The 20,666-nt window shown below is 34.9% G+C and overlaps 1 protein-coding gene across 3 annotated transcripts in view; it reads left to right on the forward strand.

The window, feature by feature from the left end:
- The window catches only part of VSTM2A (V-set and transmembrane domain containing 2A), a 28,951-nt gene extending 8,487 nt beyond the window's left edge, over positions 1-20,464 (forward strand). The window contains exon 5 of one of the 3 annotated variants that reach the window (XM_048312826.1): positions 14,387-14,518. In XM_048312826.1, the coding sequence (XP_048168783.1) occupies positions 14,387-14,433 (47 nt within the window). In that variant the 3' untranslated portion in view covers positions 14,434-14,518. The other 2 variants (XM_048312806.1, XM_048312818.1) reach the window with 2 other exon arrangements.
- Positions 20,465-20,666: the final 202 nt, after the last annotated feature.

The raw sequence follows: 20,666 nt of genomic DNA on the forward strand, positions 1-20,666 counted from the left end.
TGATTAAATATCCTCTGAAAAACAAACTGTGCAAGTTTAAGGGTTTCTGAGTTACTTCTATTTACACCAAGGGCCAATGTAAGGCACAAAATCACAACCACCTTAAAATATGTAAGGGAAGCTAATTAGCTTTGATGCATCATTTTTCTGCTAGTGTGTTATTAAATCAAAAACTGTGAATACAGCAAGTTTCATAGCACACCTATTGTGAAATCACTTTCAAGTTACAGGCAAGAAAGGTTAGAAAGACTTTTTTATAAGGAAAATACATTTCCTTACAGATTGGAACAATATGATTATTCATATAAAATTTCTTATTGCTGTTAAAATGTTGGTGCATCTACTATCATTATTTTGCCTCTGTATACACTTTTTAATATTTATGTAAAAGTTACATTCAGTTTTTTTCCCTGAAATTGAGCCACTTTCATTTTTTAGCTCTTCCAAAAAATGTCTAAGCTGTTAGAAGAAAAGAAATATTTCACTTGATTTAAAACCACCATTCCACCATGGCTTTCCTTTCAGATAAATGCATATACTTCTTATTTTCCATTGGACTCATACATTTCAAAGCAGCAGACTTTTTCATAAAGTGAAAATTCTGTGTTTTTTTCCATCCTATGTGAAATTTATTAAAATAGTCAGAGGTTTATGAAATATGTAGCAACAGACTATACTGCATTGCGGCCAAAGTGTGAACAAAACAGCTAATCCACTAAATCATTTTGGATATATAATTGACTTTATAGTATTGTTTATGTCTTTAGTCCAAGCAATGTCTTGACTGATTACTGGATATTTGTTACTTGAGAGCTTGTAGGTTATTACACAGAAAGGTCCCTGTTTAAAAAAAAAAAAAAGAAAAAAAAGAAAAATGAATCTTTAATTTTTTACTTGAGCAAAGATTAATTCAGATCAAGTACAGACAATCCCAATCCTGAATAATTTAAAAATTGAACAGATAAAATGTAAGTTAGTTTATCAGTTCATTTTTTTTATGACAAAGCACAGACAAATGCTGCATTCATCAGAGGTGTAGCTTATCTACTGAAGAAATAAAAGTGTACCAGGAATCACACTTAATGCTTAATTTCAATTTAATGGTCACTTGCTACACAAATTATTGGTGATATTTTTGACATCAGTTATTTTAAACATATCCGATATTTTAAACATCAGTTCAGCTGTTGAGATCCAAGATTTGCTTTCTTAACTTGAGAATATCTTGGCCTGACTCTTCCAGCTATAGTGAGATTCAGATTTTCATTCCATTTTACAGTTGTTCTACAGTAATAGAAATACTCACAGGAGGACAAGTGGGGAGTTTTAGCTTTATCTAACTTAGAGGAGCAACGTCAGCTGAGGGAGGGGAGATGTCAGTTCTGAGACCTCAAAGAAAGCAGAAAGGAGGTGTCACAGACATTAATAGTGTACCTTTTTATGACACAAAATCAACACATCCTCCTTACTTTATCAAATGAGAAGGTCTTCCCCTCTGTAACAAGGTGCTAGCCATATTTATGCATGCACAAGACTGCTGTGTGATTTCATTATGTGTAAGCAATGTATCCATCCAGCCTAGAACATAGAAACATGTTTGAATACAAATGTATCATGATTAAGTACATATTTTTACTTGAAGGAGGTACAGGTTGTGATGTTTGTTCATGTTGAGTAAAACATTGACGGCAGCAATGCTGCTTGAAGAGAAAAGTACTATTAACCATAGGTAATTGTATTAAATATTCTCTAGTATTAGAGAGCTGGTACGTGGTTGTTGGCCATATTTACTGCCATGCTCACAGATTATTGTGAAGTACATCTACAACAATGGGAAACATGACACTGTGAAATTATTGGGAATTCTGTATTCAGCTACTGCTGAAGGACTCAGCTACTAATATATGAAAAATTGATTCTGATTATATAAATATTTTTACCCAAATTTTATTTTTAAAAGGTAGGTAGCATTCTACTTGGCTCCTTCTATCCTGGAGTACACTGCAGAATTTCTTTTATTTCTTGACAATAGATATTTACTATGTAGCTCTATAAAAGCAGTTTACAGTCAGTACCATTCTAAAACATCAGCACTTCCCAGCTGAATAGATATTTCTGCTATTCTCCTACTTTGCTCAAAAGTAAGAATATCTGTGATAACTGTCAGGGAGCTATATAGCCATGGCTGACAAAGTGCTATGAGGTCCATTTAGTATTTTGCACTGCTCTGAAAAATATTATGTGAGTGTAAAAAAAAAAATATTTATTACTGTAAGCAAAATGGAGATTCAATATAGGAAGAAATAGCTAATGAGAACATCTCCCACAGAGAATCTTCATATAATGTACTAAGAAGCACTAAATGACTACCCCAAAGTCAAAAAAGTCAGGACAGCAGAAGTCCAAGCCAACACAGCTTGACCCTTTCATTTCATAATTACAGGCTGCAGCAAATGAGGTAACCCATCACAGCTTAAAGGGAATCTAAGTAATTTGACAGAGTAATCTGCATATATCCAGAAAATGTCCTATGTAGGTGGAGTGACAGACATTTTTTTTTCCTGCATAATTCATAACAACCTTAGTCCAAAGGTAAAAGCACAGAGTTATGACAAAGCTTTGTAATTCTAAGGAATGCTTCAATTAAATGGGGTCCAAGAACAAAAATGAATTCAGGTGAAAGGAAGCTAAATAATCTCCAAGCTGCAGCAAATGTCATTGTTTCATGGATACAAATCTAAACTCTGCTGTCTGCATTCAAATCACTCAACATTTATAGCAACAAAATCAGCTGAAGCATTTGTTGCACTGAGAATGACTATATCCCCCAAACTCCTCCTGTTCTGCCAATGCTCTGTTAAAGCGCTCAAAGCCATTAGTTGCTTTTCAGACTCAAGAAGATCAGTCTCAGAGAATTACAAATGAAGAAGTGACAATTAGGTCAATTTTCTCACTGCTTATATACAGGCTCTGCACATTTCTAGCAACTTTTCATTCTTTCATGAAGTAACAGATCCATCTATTAAGCTATCTACATGCCAGAAATTCCTATGATGATGGCAGAGTTCCAGCGAGTGACTTGAAAAGGAGCTCAAAGGCGAAGGTGGTACTTATGTGGGCCCAATGACCTGGATTCTTGGCTTCATAAATCACACTGAGAAGCTGATCATCAGGCATGAATGCAAAAAAAAGGATGAAAACTTTTTTCTTCAGTCTGTTGATACTGATAAACTGAGGACATTACCCCGTCTCCATTTTTATCTAGAGAATCTAGGAATCTTTTACCATCAACCTATTTTAAACACAAATTTTATGTCCAGTTTGGAATCTTTTAGGATATAAACCAGCTTCTGTGTTGGGTTTTTAAATTCTTTTTAATTTATGTTCCATCTCCTCTTAAAGCAATGGAACAAAATGTCTGCTCTAGCCTCCACTAAGGTGACAGCCACCATTAGTGCTTTCTTCACTAAGAGACTCTTTGGCTTTCATAGTTGCTGTTTTAGAAACTGAGTACCCATAATGTCGGGAGGCACCAACCATTACTTTGATTGTGGCATAGCAATAAGTCAAGTTTCTGTTTCCTTTGGACTTCATGAAAGCAAAAGCCAAGCGACCATTTTGTTCTTCTTGTTCTGAACCTTATTCTGCTGTTGTCAGGAATACTTGCAAAAATTGCAATCTCTGTTTTTACTTGAAATTGACACTTTGATTCCCTCTTCATGAAAAGATGCTGCTCTACTTTTTTCAGCTTCTTGAAATAATGTAATCAATTCAAACCATGTTAGTTGATGTAGCCCTAATAACTAGTTAGTTCCTGACCTTGATACTGTAAACATCTTCTGAGAAGTGTCAATATGTTCCAAATGAATTCATTGACAAAGCAAGGTCTTTACAGCAGCTAACCCCCCACCCTTTTGTTTTTTAAGGCCAGGATTTCCAGTGCAGAATCAACTCACTAATGCCTTATGTTTCTTTTAAAAACCCCAGATCTTAATTTCTTGTATGTGCATATTTATTGATAGAACAAAATGCATATGAGTACTTAAACTCCTGTTCCTAGTGCTTAGTTCACCTAGACCCAGAACAGCTTCACTGAAACTCATATTTCTATAAAAATGATGGTGTTTGTATGCTGCATTAATTCTTTGTCTCTTATGAAGCTAGTCAAGAAACAGCGAGAACAGACACAGCTGAAACTAAATGTACAAAGTCTAAGAAAATAATTTTGCCCTTTACCCATCTACATTGTAATTTATATAATGCACATGTGCACCGAGATCTTTCCTATTCTTTTTGTAACATTACTGGTGTGTGTCACTGTCTGTCTTTGCTACATATGCACTTAATCATATGTCTTCCTTTCTTTTAGCTGCTTAAAAGTAAACCTTTCAGACTAACCTCACCTTTAGAACAAAATTCACATGCAAAGATCTGGTAGGAGACCACTCAAGAGTTCCCTGAGTAGCAGAATCACAGTAGTTCTGTTCTACATGCCTGATACAAATTTCTTTGGTAAAAAGCCACTAGAAAGATTGCAGGTGGGACACACATTCAGTAAACAAAGAGAAGAAAATAAAGGAAGAAGAGAAAAAAAAAAAAGGGTGGGGAAAAGATGTGTATGATTTGTTTGTCAGCTCACTCAAATTGCTTTCCATTGCTTCACAATCAGACAGATTGCACTTGGTCATCTGTGAATTCTGTGAATTCTGTGAATTCTGGTCATCAGAGATTGCAGCATATGTGACAGGGTCTGCTCTTGAAATAACTGATGGGATTTCCTTGCTTCAGAATACAACCCATTTGTTACTTGACAGATATACAGCAAAGCAGAGGATATTTTCACTTTTTTCTGATGAGAAGCAAAAGTTTCCCATCTATGGTGCCCTGCTTCATTATGAAAATCCTTTGCATCACAAAAAATGGAAAAGAATGGGTGCAATTATCTGCTGGCTGGAACGGATACAACTCTGCTGAAGTCTAAAGGACGTAATTCATCTAAAATAGCAAAAAATTTGGCTAAAGGATGAGGATGAAGAGGAATTCTCTTCTACTCATAATGTGAGAGTGAATTATATGAAGAATTGAAGCTTTGCCCTGCTTGTGCCACCTGAAGAAGTTTAGGACAGTGAAGGTTTCTGGGAACTGAAGGAAGGGAAGGAAAACACCTGAAAACTGCTCTTTTCAGCTCACAGATTCAGGGGAAAGGGCATTCTTGATAGTGGGTTTTGTTGGTCCATTTTTTTTCTATGTGGTTTTTCTTCACCTCTGATCAACTTTTTTCTAGTGTTTCTCTTTGAAACCTTAGCCTAGACTAGCTAGAAAGCTCAACAATTTCAGTATCTTCTTATTTTCTGGAGACGGATTTTATATTTGATTAGACAATTCAAAAGCTTCAAAGGTATTCCAGAAACTGTTACTATCTTTATACTACAGTAATAATCAATTTATCCTTCTTTGTTGATGATAAAGCTGGATGGTATTTGAAGAGCAACTAATGATCTTGCTGCCTGCCTTGAGAAGAGAAAACTGCTTCAAACTCTGTTTTACCCTATCATAAGGAAGTTGCCACTGTACTTTTTGGCAGTGCAAATTGTTATCCTGTCTGTGTGTGGGTGTTCTAGTCAGATCCGCCTCACTGAAGTTTGTTCCCCCACCTACTCATGAATGCTACTATCTTGGAAAAAAACTGCCTAATTTTCTGTGAATAAAAATGTGAAAGTTAGTTGCACAGCTGCATTTGCAGTGCTTCAAACATTCAATCTGTATGTTCATCAACCAACAAAAGCACAAAGAATAAATCTGGATGCTACTTCTGCTGCGATTCCTATTTCTACTGCTGTTATTACCTCTGCTGCTGTTGTTTCCTGTGGCACTGACTGAGGATTTTGGCCACCAAATCACAGCCACAGGGCTATAAGGATTATAAAAATGACCTCAAGAAGACTACAGAAGATGGTGTATCCATCTCCAGTTCATTCTGTGACACTGAAAGAAAGAGTTGAAAAGACAAGATGTTTTGTCAAGGAGGAACAATAAATCAGTCATAAAGCCAAGAACTAGCTGTAGGTCTCACAGGGAGCTATAAATTCAGAGTGTGCAAGGCCCTTTAGTAGAATTATAATATTAGAAAATATGACTACATAGGTTTGTGCCTGTCTGAAAGACTGCCAAAATAACAGGTCAGCTACCTATTTTATACTTTCCTGAAGTATTACCACACATTCAATATCTACTATTCAGTGACCATCTTTTACCTGAAGAGGCTTTGAATATTGATTAATGATATTTCATGGTTATGATTGATTCCACATCTCAGATGTATTTGGCACAAATACTTTGAGCTTCATTCTTAAAATCCACCATTTTCAAACTAGTGTGCTGTGGTTGTAGGGGTGATACCATATTGTTTTTTTATTTGCAGCACAGAAATAACAAGGGTGAAGTCTTTGGATTATGAACACTGATTTAGCTCTTGCAGTTTAAAATGCTGCCACTAAAAGTATTTGTCTTGCTCCAATCAAAAGCTATTGCCCCAAATCTGGATGGCAGGAGGAAATAGATGTCTGCTGCTCAGCTTTCCCAGTTCACAGTGTCAAGCCTCTATACTGTCATAAAGGCATTGATGACAGCTGATAAACTAAAACAGAGCTCTTGAATTGAGATAGATGAAGAGATAGCATGGGTTTGCTTGTATCACTCCTACTGTTGGGGGTTTAATTTCCATAAGAGGGGGAGGCAGAGAGATGGAGGCAGGATCATTTAAACTGCTCCAGCTAAACCCATTAAGAACTTGTGAGTCATAGCTCTTAGACAGAGGCACCTTCTGTTAGTCAGAGGCATTGTTCTAATCTCTATAACAACTGCACTATCCACCAGGCAAACAAAGGATCAGAGGAATGGTCCCTGCCTCAAAACTCTTACCATCTAGGAATCAGAAGAAAGCACACTCATCCAGTGGAAACTTAGCTGAATTCCATGAAAATAGGTCTTATATAAATGATATAAACAGAAGGAGACCAGGTTGACTGTATGTCAAGCATGAGCCTAAGTGTCAGGTGTGAAAAACGAGAAAAGGGATTGCATGTCACATATTGAAATATTTACAAAAAATGATAATTTTCATTCTGTCTGTGTTCTAATAACCCTTTTTGTATATATTTATCATGACAGTGCTGTTGAAGAAGATAGTGTAATATTAAGTATCACCCACCTAAATTTTCTTTACAATAGATGAAAGAATTAACGAGAAGCAAAAAGCAAAGGGGAAAAAAGACAAGTGCAATTCTCTTCTTCTTCAAACTCCTACTGTTACTTGATGGTATCTTTCAAAAATTGCTCCATTACAGGTTATTTAAATGTAGCATATATCAAATATGCACACATTTATAGATAAATTATAAAAATGCTGAGCAATTTGTGTTGGAATCATGTTTAATTACAACAGCACAAGCCAGTTACTAAAAAAAGAGTCAATTGAATCATTTTTGTTAATAGCCTAAATTCCACCTTCATTCAGTATAGGGTATAACTATATGAAAGCATAGGATGAAGATGAGTTACCACAGGAGAGTCAGAACAAACTGCATTCTTCTGCTTTAGAACAGCCATTTCATACAGATAAATACAAATGCACCAGTTTATATTTTTTCTGTCATGCATTAAAAAAGGTCTAAGATATGTTTTATCCATGGTTTTGAGAGATAGGATGAAAGAGAAGGATGAGAGAGAAAGGTGCCCAGTGCTGATAAGAGCAGTTAAAAAACCTGCTTCCAGTTCTGAAACAATACCAATTATTGACTGCATTTGCTTGAGCTTGCACCCTCAGCTTTGAACTACTGCAATAGGCACTGCTTCCTGGACTGCTTCTCACACAAGTTTTATTTAAATAGCGAACACTGAAATTTCATAGACTATGTGCAAACACCTCTTTTAGCAACCATTTTTCCAATAAGCACTCTCTCACTGAAATAGAAACAGCTGAAGTCAATGCATTGCTTATACATGTGAAGAGATTTTAAAACTTTGCAAGTTCAAACACCAGCTAAAGAAAGGAAGAGAATTAGGATATCTGCTACAAATGGCTGATGATTGGACATTTGTGACTGGGAGTCCCAGGTAGCCAGACTGTCATCCTCCTGAGAAAGTCAGGGAAGTTTGAGAAATGGGCTAAATCAAGTACACTATCTAGTTACTCTTTCTGAATAGCTGTGTTCAAACTCAACACTCAGTTTTGGCTATTTTCATCAGAAAACTACAAACATCTATAAATGTAGATGAACTGCCCATTTTAATTATATGTTTAAGGATCTCTCACCTCCCTCCTGTCTGTTCAAGGGAAAAAGATGACAGGGTTGAATCATTTTGATGATCTCATTTTCATCTTTGAGAATGACATTAGAGATTATCTTTGCTTCTTCAGAGTGCGTGATGGCCCAATTAGGAAGCCTGGCTCTACTCATGAGGTTAAAGAATGAGATATGAACAAGAGCACTTTTTAAAGAATTAAACATGGAATGATGAGTCTCAGATATGTCTAGTAGAAAGACAAAAATGACAAGAATTAAATGTTTCTCTAGGTAGGAGTTAATGTCAGGAATGATGTAGAGAGTGATCTGAATATAAATCCCAGGTTTGCTCACACCAGTATACCCTTAATTCTACTTTTGTCCATCTTGGTATTGTGCAAATGCAGAGGTCGTTCAAAGTCCCACTCTTCTTCCTTTCTCCTTTCATACTATCTGTTGTCCTCATGGTTTTAATATGGCTTGTTCTGGACCACTGCCTGAAGCCAAGTATCATTTTTCCTACGTGCTACCAATACTTGAAGTCTCCTCTAGTTTTTTATCTTCCAAGTATTTCCATCTCAAGTTTGTACTAGAACATGACTCGAGGTGTAGCTGGCAGCAGGGTAAAGTCTGTGACCTGCTGTAACTCAGAAAGAGTTCTGGAAGTTATTATGGCTCATATTTCTGGAAGAATTGTCTCCTCTATTCAGGGTTGGAAAGTTGTGACTTTTCTTGCCCTATGACAAGATTGAACACCTCTGAGTGCCTTACCTAGTAAAAGCTAAGGATTAGCCATCCATCTAGAATTCCATCTCTCTTTCTCATCTGCTCTTCTGGGCATCACTAAGAGAAAAGTAACAGACATAGATGAACAGAACTACATGCTGAATGCAAATTCTAGGTAGACTTCAGGGAAATTCAATACTTAACCTGTTCTAAATTTCTTCTGGTGTGTAAGATAAATTCATTTGCCCTCTGCAGTATGTGATGTGAAATCACACTATTTTAAGCTGATTACTGTACAGCCAATGGAGAAAGATGGAGTGAAAGCCTAGGCAAAAGGATCTTCATTGAAAATGAATGATACCTACTGCTCATCTTCATTCAGTCATTCAGTTCCCCAAAATCAAACACAGATGACTGAGCCCTAAAACGCACTTGAGAAGTCATTCCCCCAAAGAGGGAAAGGGGGACCTTACATTTGTGGGTAAGAAAATTTCTTCCTGTGTGTGGGTATATTTACCCCATCAGTATAAAACAGATAACACAATTGTGATTTATGCAATTCAGAGGAATGATAGCAATTGGTAGGCCAGAGGGGAAGAATCTATTTATTGAAAACCTGTGTGAGACATATTCAAATAAAACTTCAAATAAAATCAGCCATACTTGGTTTTACCTATCTTTATGGACATAAAAACTGCAAATATCCTCCATGTAATCTTATGGTTAATTTATGTCCCCAGTAAAATTAAGCCAGATATCATGTGAACTTTTACTTACTTTATATGGAAATAGTGCAAAATTATGATTTCATATGGGTTCAGCTGTGGTTCAACTGGGGCTGACGAGAAGAATATTTCAAATCTAACAGTATAAGCAAAGCTAAGTGTTACAAAACAGCAGACCAGGCACTTAAAAGATGGAAAACCTCAGCAAAAATTCCTGAAAAATGAAACTTCTAGGGTTTCAACACCTCTGTGATTTCAGAAATCAGTAGAAAAACCAAATTAACTCATACCCAGCACAGCCTAAATATATGTCTCTGAAATATATGTATTGATATTTTGGCCTAATGTAATACATACAGAGAATCTGGGATGAACTTTTGTGTGACTGGCTGTATTTAACTTGTACTGGTCAGAACAAAACCAGGACTCCATTAAGGCATTAGTCTTTCCTGTGATGAGTGGGTTACTACCTAAAAGAAAATCAAGAATACCCTAAATAAACTTATATGTCTAGTAAAACACCAAAGAAATGCTGTTGAATTTTCATATTCCTTCTGTTATTTGTATGAGAATACACTGTGCATTGTACACATAACTGTAAGGAGACAGTTTTCAGAGGCTCAGACAGGTACTGAGGCTCAGAATGCTGGAAGCTATTACATCCCAGAGAAATCCTAAACCTTAGAAAGCACAAGGAATGCCAAACTTGCTAAACTTCAATTCTGGCAGATGTAAACTGTTTGAGACCCAGAGTGGTTTACCATGTAAGGTACTCTTACAAATAGAAGATGCTAAAATTTTAATTCCTGAGGCAGCTGCTTAGTTTACAGTTCACTGTTTCATCCAGCTGTGAAAAATAAATGGGCAAAGTCATTCAACCATCCCTGCTTGCATCCCCAAATCCCATGTATCAGACACAAATTTTGTCAATATCTTAGTGAAGGCAAGGGATCATAGTCATTCAGGCATGCAATGAGTAACTACCTTTTTGACCAGTTGCATTTTACTAAGAATTTATGACTTCTGATGGCTTTATTTTATACTTAGATGCTCTATAAGTAATTTCATTAACAGAACAAAATTGATGTTCAGCTGTGGGGTCCATACACTATGAGCCATGAAATACAAGCATTTGGGACAGACTTCTTTTTTTAAATTTTAAACACTAGGGTCATATTTATTTATCAGTATTTTTTTTTCTTTGTGTTCCTAACATTTAAGTAAACCATAAATTTGAATAAAACACAGTTTCAAACACTTTAATGGCATGAACAAATCTTTCATGCTGTTGCACAAAAACTTATCATCACATGCCTTTGGCAATACAGCATTTGTTTACAGGATAAGGCTAAGTATTTCAGGGACATTTGCCCTTTTGGATATTTGTTAGTAGCAGGAAATGAAAGACTACTAATGGGGAGTTATATGACAACAGAAAAATTTAACTGGTTCCCAGTGTCTGACAGGTGAAACTGTGAGAATGTCTGACCCACACATCAAGAGGAGTTTAACTAATAATGTAGAAATAATATAAGCATACATTACACTGCAGTTCTTCTTTTGAGTGACTGTCTTTGAGGATTACATAATTGCGGTCCAGTGTTGTTGACCTGCAATAAAATTTCTTTTAGCTCTCATTATGTTAATTAGAAAATAATGCTTGAAATGGTGGGATAATGAGTAATCGATTTAGGAAATCCACAGCCAGATAGACAGGCTTTAACCTATATTGCTTTGCTCACGGTTCAGGTGATATTATTCAAGTCCTAGTCATAATGGTATACTAAAAACACATCTGTATGGAAAGTCTGAATTTGGATATGGTGGAATTGAGTCTCTGATTTATGCACCCTATGACTTCCAGATTCTAAGTCAAAATAGACATTTATGAATAGTTTTTGTCACTTTTTTTTTTTCAAGATGAAAAACAAAATAATAAAATATGACCAAAATGAAAGAACAGAAATAGGAAAAAAAATCTGAAAATGCTGCTTTCAATTTTGCTATTTTCTTATTCTATCTTTGTAGCTTTCACTCTCTCAAAATCTAAACAAATACTTGGGTTCATAAAAGAAAAAATGCAGTTCTTTTTCACATGTCTCAAAAAGAAAAATGAACCCTGAGCATACTTAAACTTCAATTTCATTTCATAAAGCATCACTGAAAAGATGAGAGCACACCTAATAGCCATATATGTCACTGTATATTGCAAGTCAATTGTACGTGGGCTGATATATTACCAAAAATTTCTCTGTTTTGATTAGACAGCATTTTGAAAACTATTATACCAGATTAAGATCTACTAACCAGTTCTCAAAACCTTGAAGTGGACACTGTCTATACAGTTTTTTCCAAAAATCCTAATAGCCTCTTTCTTCACATAGAAACTGAAATTGTTTTAGTTGTTATTTCCCCTAATTTTTTCCGATGTGTTCAGAATTGCTTTACCTTGCAGTAACTGCATGTACTCTAACCTAAATCCCCTGCAAGATAAACAGTCTTGCTCTTTTGAGAACATGCATGTAGAACATGTGAAGTGAATTGTAGGGAAGTCATGATTTATGCAGAAACTGAACATTATAAATACAAAGGTTCTGTTTATGCATTATATATTACCCCTTAATTTGAGGATCTGCAGATTTTCTTATTGAAAAAAGCAAAATGGAAACAAAAATCAGAGAATATTTTGTCTGCAAATACGGTGCTGCTTTTTCCACTGTGACATATTTTAAGTTAAACTTATGTCATACTTTTTTCTCTTCTGCACATTACAGCTTTAAAATTCTCAAATTGTAACATCATTAATTGTTGTAAAAACTCTTTTAAAATACATTAATGACCTTCTTCCAAGTTGCATTATAGATATTTTTTGCAGATAAAATATATCTCCAAAGACTTCATTAGAGTTGTAGTGAGACATATTTCCTTGGTTCAATCAAAAAGAAAAACTTTTAAATGGAATAAAACAAGTGAAAATAATTCAATACAACAGGAAATGATCGAACACTAACAAAGATTCTAACTAAGTTTTGCTAACTTCATTAGGGAAGGAAAAGCCTTCATAAAAATCTGTTCAATGACAAATTTTACACAGAGAGAAAACAAAGTCATGCTACAGTAAAACCAAAACCAGAAATTGAACTCGGGTTCAAGGCTGTAAATATTATATGTGTGAGAAAAATCCACAGGAAAAAGTTGCAGCAAATTTGCTTGTGTGTTTGCTTGTTTGTAATACAGAACAAGTGTCCTGAGAAGCACCCCAAACTACAGCAGTGTAGTACAAGTAACATTATCAGACGGGCAAGAGAAAAGTAGGCTTCCCACTCCTGTCTTCTTTCAGTAGAAACTAAGCTCAGAGTTCCCTTGGACTTCTCTTGGAAAGATATTACTAATGTCTTTGAGACAAGTTTTCATGTAAAAGTTAATATTTGTTTAGCAACTCAGTTCACACGTGTATAATTGAAATATCACTATTGCCTAGACGGTCTTGTGTATGTGACAGAGGACTAAGAGTGTTTTATGGCAACCACTATATATGTAACATCTCACGCCACATATTTACCACAGTAAGCAGTGTTTATCTAGAATCTGAGATTTAGTTTAATCCCCATTTCAAGAGGGAAAAAAATTACTAAAGACAGGAACAGAAGTACTTCTTGCTGCATTTATAGTTGGCAGATACAGAGAACGGTGTTACATCTGAAAATTTTAAAAAACCAACACTTGCCTGGAGTTCTTTTTGCTTTCATTGTGTCTATTCTTTATGATAAGAAAAATGTGCTTTTAGGGGCTGCAGTGAAATCTGTCATTCAGTTTAATATTAAGTTCTTTACAAAAATATCTTATGCATGATTAATAGATTTTTAAAAAAATAAACATTTATTACAAGTTCAGCATTGTCATGGACTGCTTATAACACCATTGTTACCTTGTTATAGGACTGATGGCTCTAACCATTGATAATATTTATCCTTTTCAAATATACAACACAGATATAAACTTTATTAATCATGCATCAACCTGTTATAATCTGAACCTCTACTTATACTGCTACCAAATTACATTTACAGTTTTGACCTCAAGAAATTAGTTTCAAATTCTGAATGTATTTCTAGATGATACAGGGAGTTATCAAGCACTGAGGCTTGGCATGTAAGACAGCTAAATACTTCTGTCCTTGGTGTGTGAACATTTCAGTTTAATTAGTCTAGCCCCAAATGGTTTTATTCTGTTGGATACTAAATATGAAGTCATGGGTTTAGAAATAATTATTTGGACTATTGTTTTAATAGCTTTTAAGAAAGAAAACAAAGTTTGGGAAAATACAAATTCTCAAAAATAAATAGTCCAAACCTTTTCACATTCTGTTTCCCCCTTGTAAATAGCACAGCCATTTGCCTGTATCTCTTCCAGTTTACAAGAAAACATTCTTTAGCCACCAGATGACTTTATTTTTTTAGCAGTCAATGATGTGATGCTGGAAATGATTTTGTAAAGAACACTTTGAGGTGGAAAGTGTTTGGCTTTGTTCCTCTTGTTTTATGGTTTCACTGGGTAATATTGTTTAAAAAGACAGACAAGAAAAAAAGCAAAGCAAAACAAAAAAACCTCCCTGGGACTGAAATACTTTGTATGTGTTGTTATTTGCAGTGCATGCCAAGACATTCATGGGCACCAGAGCCAACCTGGCGAGCTAATTAAATAAATAAATGTATATGTTTAAAACAGCCTTATAAGGAGCATTGGAAATCTGCAAGATGAGCGAATATCTTATAACTTCTTCCGCAGGTGCGAGGATAGCTACAAGCCATGGACTTTCTGTCCTGCTTCTTGTTTGTGGCTTTGTGAAGGGTGCTTTGCTTTAATCTAAAAGTGCTGACTTTTTCCAATATCACTTTCTCTTCTTAAAGCAAAGAGCAAATCGCCTGTAAAATCCACGGAGCGGACAGCAAAGTTGACCCTAACCTCCAACCACCACTCTGCACCCAATGTACTCTAAATCTCTACACAAGGAGCACCTTCTTCAGGAAGTACAAACAAAATTACTAAATAAATAAAATAAAATAAAATAAATATTATAAAAAAGAAGAGGATACCACATGTTTTCTTGATATATCTTATTTTCTTTGGCGTATCACTGATATTTTATTTGAAGAGAACTGGTGTGATGTAATCAAACGTTTTGTAACAGCAAGACCTAGTTTCCTTTTCTTTCGGCAAGGAGAAGCCTCATCCTTGACTTCTCAGGGGTTGGCCTGCGAGTCCTCACTATTACAGAATTAACCATGGATGACATTTGGTTTCCTACGCTGAAAGAACCGTTCCAGCCTGGAAGCAAAAAGAGGCCAAATAATGAAACAAACCATAGTGATTTAACATAAATAAAATACACACAAACTTTATAAAAAAGCTTTTTTTTTTTTATTTTATTTTTTTCCTTTTTTTTGCATGAGGAATAGGGAGGAGAAAATATATTCTACAAAGCAGCTCAGCAGACTAGGGGATGTTGTTTCTGAAAAACATATGAGGATATTTTTCTTTTGAGTTTTTTTTGCTTTTTTCTTTTTAATATATTATTCTTTTTTCCCTGTGAGGTTTTTTCCTGTCTTTCTGTTTGTTTCTTGTTCAATGGTGGCAAGTACCAACTTAGGCCAACCCCTGATAACTGTGTGGAGGTTTATATATATACATCCTTTTTTTTGTGCGTGCGTTCTATATTTCAGTGTGTTTTCCCTAATTTTGCAATTCCTGTATATGCAAAACTACTTAAATTCTGTAAATTGCTTACAGTCTGTGTGATATAACTTCAGAGTAGACATACTTTGGTCCTCATGCGAGCAGTTTTTAATATTATCTATATGTCGTGCCACCAAGAAACATCTTTATTTCCTTTTTTGACAAAACATCACTTTTTAGTTTGTAATTCAGTAATGTGTGGATTTTGTAATGCATATTTTCACTTTGACTGGTTTGACCCCCTTCAGCCCTCCGTTTACTCTGTAAATGCACATTAAAATTTGTTATGGTCTCTAGACAATGAATTATTTTAGTTTGTATGTTGTGTTGAAGTTCATGATGCTGAAAGCTCTTTGAACTTGTGATGTTTATTGAAGATAAGTGATTCAATCACTAGAGACTGTAAAATGCAGGTTTGCAGTCAAATACTGCACATAAAGGAAGGTTAGAAACAGACAAATAAACCAGAACATGTCTTTAAGGATGTTCTTTTGGTAAAGAGTTTTAGGAAAGTGAATTTATTACACTGATAAAATATATTTGCATCCCAGTTCCTTCTTCATGGCCAAAGAAGTGTCTTTCTTTGCTTTTTCTGGAAGTGGATTGTCATTAGTCATTGATATTCTTAATTAAAATACTTTTTGTCTGTGAACTGAATGTGAGAATTTTGCTGTTGAATGATGTAATATGCATTACATGAATTACATTCATTAATGCAGGAAGGAAAAATTGCTACCATTTGCAGCTGCAATCAGGAAGGTTTTTTTCTTTTTCCCGTCTTTCCACTGATGCTGAAAAATTCACACCCTTTCATTTATCAGCACAGACAATCACATACACCACATGCTTATTATGATCTATTTATAGCAGCATTAAGTAGCTGCAGTGTGGTCAGCTGTGTGATTTCTCCTCACTTTGTAAGTACTGCAGAAGAAATTTTAAAAGTATGTTTAATATCTCACCAGTATGTGGTCTACAGGCCTAACATTTTATTTCAAAATGCTCATAAGTCTGATGTCTTCCCCCATTACTTTCAAAGGATAAAGAACAAATAAAGGCATAAAATCAACGTTTTGTAAACCTAATGCTTTGGAAGGGGTTAACATATTTGTGCAGATCGAATTTCCCATACATTCTGTAGTATAAGCTTGACTGAAAATAGTCAGTCTTTCCTTGGTTTTAGAAAAGTCTTAGCAGGAATAAAGAGAGTAGAAGTTTGGCATTATACAAACAAATCAGGAGTAACCATCAGGAGAAAAAGGTCAAAATTTCTTTTATTTCAACATAAAATTTATGACCCACTCGGAATGTTGTGTATTGAGAAGGTTTTTCTCCACAGTTATAACAGTTTATCAGCCTACTGTCAAAAAAATAAAAAACTGTCCCCATTAAAATGTTCTGAATCAAACTTAATATTGTGGATCAGAGAGGACACAAAGAGGAAAAAAACCAGTCAAGGGTCAGAGCTTTTTTGAAGTCTCACTTTCTGAACACACCTGTGGAACCAGACTTTGAGAGCTCTGGAGAAAAAGCTACATTTTCCCTGTGAAATGGACATCTATTACTGGATGATGTGAGAATCTCCTGCCTGGAGCTTGGAAACTTCAGTTTCCATTGGTCTTAGCTGGAACCAAATGCTTAATGTCACATGTGTTTTGTTTGTTTACTGTATCCATATATCTTGTATGAATATTCCATGTATGCACAGTCATAAAGACTACCCATCATGACATGTGGCATTTGACAAAGCAGTTTAGCCTCACATTGCTAAAGTTGTTACTATGTTAAACTGATACTGTGTTTTGCTTTATGCTGTTAGCTGCTTGGATATAAATCACCATGTACTAGGAATTCAGATTAAAGAATGAGCTGAAATTAAAAGCAGAATTCTAGACCACTTGGATTAGTGTGATGCAAGCCAGAAGACATTACCATATTGTGAACTGCTATTGTTCAACTGTGTCAGCAAAAAAAAAAGGACAAAAGAAATCTGTGGGGCTTTTGAAAAACCTTTACATTTTCCATGAGATGCTAAGGGGACACAGAAATTGTCCTCCTTCCCCTGTCAGGACAACACTCCGAAATTCTTCAGATGAGGCTAATCTAGCCCTTCTGGTTGCAGATCTAGAACTCAGCTTTAGTTTCTGCCAATCTGTGTGGATGCAGCAGCAACATCTCCTAACAGGAGCAAGTATTGCATTTCTAAATTCTATACTGGGTCTTAACAGCTGTTCTTCAAATTGAGAATCTGCCTGGACCTCCTAGAATTTCTTAAAATGGAAGTTAAGATACAGTAGCCCCCATTTTTTCTAAGAATTTTGTTATGAATAATATTTGGCTTAGGAATGGAACTACTACCATTTTCTGTCATGTGAAGTTCTAGTTTGTATTTAACACAAATAGATTAAAAAAAAAAAAAGTGGCTTAATTAAATCCTGAAAAGCTCCATGTTGAGTTGGGTATCTAGAAGGGCAATTTGCATCTAGCAGTGGTAACATCTCTCAACTCAATGTCCTTAACCTTTTTTACAAAAAGAGTCCAGTTTTGAGGTGGTCTTTTACATGACTCGTGCTTCTCAAATTGTGTCCCCAAAGCCCCATTGCATATGTGACTTTCTTCAGATCGTTCCAACAGGTTTTGTTTTTAATAGAAGAATAAGCATGGGTGAGTACGAAACACTTTTGTATTTCAAGGTATATGCCAACTACACTCACACACTTTGAGATCCGATGTATCATCAGGCTAAAAGAAACATGTTCCAGTCCCATGAGATGTCAATGACATCCTTTGTATTACATGGAAAAAAGATCCATGGCATGTTGGTGCAACTATCAGGGATTAGTACTGCAATAGAGCCTGTCTCAAAAATTCTCCTTTTCAATGGGTTACCAATACCCTTTTAAGCTCTGGAACTTCATGCCTTGAAGTTGCTGCATAACATGTTTGAACTTCTCTTTCTTAATTGTATTTGGTAGACTTTGCAAAGGAATTTGTGGAGCAAGAGGAGGGCTCAGACCATGGATTTAAAAAAGCTTGGCAGACTAATTTAAGATTGACAGTTCCTCTAGATCTCCTATTAAGAAAGGTACTAGAAAATTTGAATGGTAAACACTGAATCTATCAGAAGTAATTTTTATTTATTTTTCATTCTCAATATTGAAAATTTATATTGCAGCACTACCTGAAGGCAAAGATCAGAAGTAGGTATAAACATGAGACACCATGGCAAAAGCAATACGACTTGGGAAGTTCATACTTTTCATGTAATTCAGTGCTACTATGATTCAAGATCAGAACAGACCCTAGAACAGGTTTTTTTCACATTCATTCTTTGAAGTACTTTCGCTTCATTCAAATAAAATGAGGAAGCAGTGACCAGTGCAAAAATCTGAATGCTTGCCAAATATTTTTCAGTGTTAAACATTTAACTTCTAGTGATCTTTAATTTCTAATGATCTTAACTTCTGATGATCTCAAGTGATGTCATCATTCAAGTCATCATTAAAAAAAAAAACCAACAAAAAAAACCTCTCCCCCCAAAAAACCCAAAACCAGCACTGCTGTCAATCTTCAATTCCTTCCACCAAAAAAAAAAAAAAAGGAAAAAAAAAAGAAAACAATTGTCATTTGCAGGGTATGGGAACATTTGTCTATGATATTACTATTGGTAAATGTCAAATGTTGTTTGTAGAGCTAAAAGCATTAGGAACCAAGAATGGGATCTTCATACTTTGTAATATAAATTTTTAAAGGTTAATCTTCCATGATTAGCTAAACTAAACAATGATAAGCACATAGTAAATTGATTAATGCAACTCACCATAAATGCCTTCAGTCTTTTGTTCTGAGCTTCCTAAATGTTGATTTATTTGATTTCACAGTCATAAAGTTTGCACATACATTAACATAGTTGAAAGATTATACATAATTTTTCTAGTGCTATTCATCCAAACAATACAAGAAGAAAGATAAATTTGTCTGTAACAATGAATTACAATCAATTGGTGGAGATACTTGCAAAGAAACCAAAGTGTGCTTTCTTGAGAGTCAAATTTAATGGCAATCTTATTTAATTTCTCCTTTTTGTGCTGTTCTTTTTTTGCCAACATTTCAATCTAAAACAATACTGTATATCTTATTACTCCTTACAAGGTGATGGGATAAAATCATGTCACCTTTGTTATGAAAAATCTAGGGGGAAAACACCAATCTTTTCATTTAGCAGCAATCTAAACTCTCACTGTTTACAGTGTCCTATCACCTCAAAATATTTTGAGATTATATATATATATGTATATATATATATAAAATTTGATTTCCAACTCTATCATGTTGATGGTAGAGATGGCCTTCGGATGGGAGCAAATGAATTTTTCAATTACTGAAATGCTCCTTTACATTGATATTACAGCACAGAAAGATGTCTTATGTGTATATCAGACTATTTACTGAGTGACAACTCATAAGGAAGCCAAAAGGTACGTAATAGACTATTAATTACTTGTTTTTATATGCCATGAACTTGAAAAACAAGAGAGAAGATTGCATCTGACAACAAGCTGCTTAAAATAAACCATTTCATTTAAACCTTGGAAGAAGCAAATTCCTTATTAAAATGACTTGTATAACTATAACCTTTTAAAATATATGGGGTTTAGATTTTTAAGAAAAGTTATATATATTATATATAATATCCTTATATATAAAATCGAGAAAGAAGAAAATAATCACTTCTTTTTCTACTTCTGATAGAAGATTATGTTCATTGCTGCTGATTGTCTCCAATACCAAATTATTTAAAAGACCCTTTAAATCACTGGAAACCATACTTTTAAAAAAATAGGTTCCAATCTTTCTGATCATCTACAATACACTTTAGTTTTTGGATGTTAACCAGCACTGGTTCAGGTTTTCAAAATGTTGTTTTTTCATCATAATAGAAAAGAAGGAATCCACACTTTATTAAAAATAAATGTCAACATGTTTACTAAACCACCTTAATGTCTTTTTATTTGGTGATTCGGGCACAAGATGTATTATTTTTGTTCATATATTTAATCTGCTCAGTGGGGCTAAGCACTGAAAAAAAGACAGGGGAAGGTGGTTCCTAGTTTTTCCACCTACTAATTGAAATCCTGTGTAAGAGAGAAAACAGGTGTGAATCTTTCTCTTTCCCTGCAACAGCCAACAATGA

Source organism: Corvus hawaiiensis, chromosome 1, assembly GCF_020740725.1.
Source record: "Corvus hawaiiensis isolate bCorHaw1 chromosome 1, bCorHaw1.pri.cur, whole genome shotgun sequence".
NCBI classification, from domain to species: Eukaryota; Metazoa; Chordata; class Aves; order Passeriformes; family Corvidae; genus Corvus; species Corvus hawaiiensis.